Source organism: Malus domestica, chromosome 13 (assembly GCF_042453785.1).
Source record: "Malus domestica chromosome 13, GDT2T_hap1".
Classification (NCBI taxonomy): domain Eukaryota; kingdom Viridiplantae; phylum Streptophyta; class Magnoliopsida; order Rosales; family Rosaceae; genus Malus; species Malus domestica.
Genome location: NC_091673.1, coordinates 3,902,040 through 3,905,478, shown reverse-complemented (window position 1 = coordinate 3,905,478; position 3,439 = coordinate 3,902,040). Strand labels below are relative to the sequence as shown.

The following is a 3,439-nucleotide window of genomic DNA, read 5'->3' as shown; positions in this document are numbered from 1 at the left end:
AATAAAACTTGAATAAAATGATAAAGATTGAAAATCAAAGAAACAGAGTGCAGAGAGCTTTGGAAACAGAGGGCTGATGCTTTTTGTAAAAACAGAGATCTATATTTTCATTTAGATATTTATGATATATATATGGCTCAATACATAAGCCGACTGAAGTAAATGGGTCGACTGATAAAGAGAATGGGTCGACTGATAAAGGCAACAGTTAGCCCTTTTACACATAATCAGTTTCAGTAAAGCAGAATCAGTTTAAGTAAAGCATTAACTTTTAACATCTAACTGTTAAAAAATCAAGAAATATAAGAATCTTTAAAAAATCAAGAAATATAAGATACAAGTATACTAAAAATCTTAACATATACATATATATCTCCAAAAGCAAAGTAAAAGCAGAAAACAAACATTCTCAACTGTACATACATAGAAAAAAGGCCAATGGAAGTTTAAGATAAGAGAACTTAAAAAGACAAATGTAGGAAATTTTAATTCCTTTCTCAACCACATATGCATAATCCAACACAAATGTAGGTTTTAGGATGAGGCATTGGAAATTGGTGTTACTGATCTGATCTTGATGTTGTCTACATTTGTAGTTTCGTACACAGGAAGGCCGCTCGAGTAATAACCCAAGTCATAATTCTGCAGCTCGAAAAGATCAGAGCTCGAATCACTCTCTGCACCTTCATCTTCCCGCTCGTCATCAACAACCTCACTGAGCCTCCTGAGCAAACCCTTGTGGTCCTGGTCGGAACTAATCTTATACTTCTCCGATAATTTGAACTTCTCATGATCCAACCAAGTCAGTTCTTTGTTTGATGATCTTTTCTCATCGAAGTTCGTATTGTACTTTGATAAGGAAACCGTTTGCTGCTGCTGCTGCTGTTGATATTGCTGCTCGTGATTATCCGAATAGCTTCTCAAATCTTTGTAGCTATTGGAGGCTACCATTTGAGCATGGCTATAAGGTGGAGGTGTTCGAAATCCTGAACTGGATGAGGAATACACGGACTTGGCATCCGTGGTGCTAGAGCTTCGAAAATGACTAATGCTGCTCCTCCTCTTCCTTCTCCCACCCGGGCTCTCCTCCTCATCTTTCATGGACTGTGTGGCGCTGGATTTCGACTTCTTCTTCTTGGACGCCGATTGGTTGAATAGAGAATTCAGGAAGCTGGCCAGCCTCCCGCCTGGAGAGCTTGGTTGCTTGTACTTCTTGTCTTTGATGTTGCTTTGCTTTTCCATCGCCACTTGGTTATGGTGATTAGGGTTTTGCTGAGGATGATGGAGCATGTGTCTGATAGGCATGTCAAGGCTGATTCTGCCTCCTCTCCATGACGATCTGTCTTCTTTCATCATCCTCTGCGAAAATGCCGATGTCTTGTTGTTTTTATGGCTGCTGGGAGCTTCATTGTATCCTGAGAAGTACCTTGCAGCTTCAAAAACATCGAGCTCGCCGGAGTCGTTCCTGTGGTGGAACAATTTCTTGTGTATCTTATCAGCTCCGGGGTCTGCTGAAAGCACCCCTGTACTAATCATGGACATGTTTGAGGTCTGTGAAATTTTCAAATTGAATTTGTGTAATAAGAATATGTGGGGTTTTTTTTTTGGTGTGCAGGTAAAGCTTGTTTGAATTTGTGACTGGTGTTGACGGTATTAAAGGGGAGGGAAGAGTTGTGAGATAAAAGGAGGGTTTTGTGAGATTGTGGAGAGACTTATGGGTTTGAAATGATTGCTAGTAGTGGGGAAGCTGGCTTTAAAATAATCAACTCATGTGCTTTTTAGTCTATATAAGTATGCATTTCAACTCTATATGATTGTGTGTTTTTGGAGGTTTTTCAAAGGAGAAAGACTATTACGAAACGAAGACGTTGAAATGATGCTATCTTTCAAATTAATAATGCGATATGATGTGAGAAACTTAAAACACATGATATCATATTATTGATCTGAAATGTCAAATATGTTTCCAATGGTATAACAAGTCATTCTCTTTGAGTGGGGCATTTACTACGAAGGAAGGAAAAAGCTTTCACATTTATCCTTGTAATGAGTCAGCACTGAGTTAATTAAAACCAGAGGAGTTTGTGCTGGGGATGGTGGGAAAGGGCAAAGGATATGTGTTTCCTTGGATTCTAGGGCTTCTAATCTTTAGGATGAGGAGATGTGGAATTGGCTCTCAAGTGGGGTGTTGCCTATGGCCTATGGGGGCTATAGGCATGTAGTGTTTAGTGTTTTGCTGACTATTTTGTGCATATCATTACAGGTTTGGAGAATTTGGTAGATGCTACCAAACTTTTCTGTGCTTGGAAGTCACTCTTTAATATAAAATAAAATGAAAGTTTATTGTTGGCCAAGTAATTTTTTACTGGCTTAGATTTTTCTATGGCCCAGTAATATCTTGCTGCCTCCTCTCATTTAAAGTCTTGGTTTTACATTCAGAGAAAGTAGTTACAAGGATTGGAATTTGAACACTAATGGAAGTTGGTTTAGAAAACTATACTAAACAGTGTCAGTAATCAACTACAGATTTGTTGGTTGACCAGCCTGAAACTTGTAACGACAAGAAAAATATTATGCACAGTTAATCACGCATGTGCACATGCATTGATGCGTGAATAACCGTTATAATACTCTTCTTATAAATCACATGTGTGAACTACCACTACTCTTCCTAGAAAGCATGCATGCACAATTACAATCCAATGCACTAGGGGTGATGTGATCTTAGTCTAATTTCTGGCACATATGTAATCATCTCAGTGGATCACCTTGTAACTTAAAATGGCTAGACAAACTTTTCTTCGGATTTCTATGGAAAATGAAGGGAAGTATTCAAAGAAGTAGAATTTTTCAATGTGTTAGGAAGACGGTTCGATATATTACGTGTAATAATCCACAATTGATTAGAAACTTAACAAAAAATCTATAACTAATTATATTAATATACTTGATGTACCGGTCCGTATTTTCAACTCATTGAAAAATCTCTATTGTCCAAGCCCCACCAGGGAAAAAAGAAGGGATAATCTCTTATCAAAAAGGAGTATTGTGGGAGAGGCCCTTTAAATTTTAATGCTAAAGAAGCAGACATGCAGCACAGCTTTCATCTTTTACTTTTCTCTTTTGGAACTCCTTGGTGTAGTCAATTGATTTGGCCCGCCCACTGAAATAAAAAAATGTAGTCTCTCCCATTCCTTGGTGTTTGGGGCATTCCGGCAGTGTGCGTGTGGGTGTGAGCACACGCGCATGTTTACGACCAAATATGCACAATACCAATGAATTCACTTATCTCGCCATGCATGATAAATCTACCCCCATTTTCCACTACCAGATAAGCTCAATTTCTGCATTTGCCAGCAATCAGCTCAATCGCATTTTCCAGGAGGACTTGTAACTTATATTTGCCTCTTATCTGAAATGCGTTATTGTCCCACACCAA

The 3,439-nt window shown here is 38.5% G+C and overlaps 1 protein-coding gene across 1 annotated transcript; it reads right to left on the bottom strand.

Annotated features, from left to right (window-relative positions):
* Nucleotides 1–534: 534 nt before the first annotated feature.
* LOC103423783 (protein BIG GRAIN 1-like E) lies at nucleotides 535–1,542 on the bottom strand. Its single transcript, XM_008361862.3, has one exon. The coding sequence runs from the start codon at nucleotides 1,540–1,542 to the stop codon at nucleotides 535–537; it is 1,008 nt and encodes a 335-aa protein (XP_008360084.2).
* Between the last annotated feature and the right edge of the window lie 1,897 nt (nucleotides 1,543–3,439).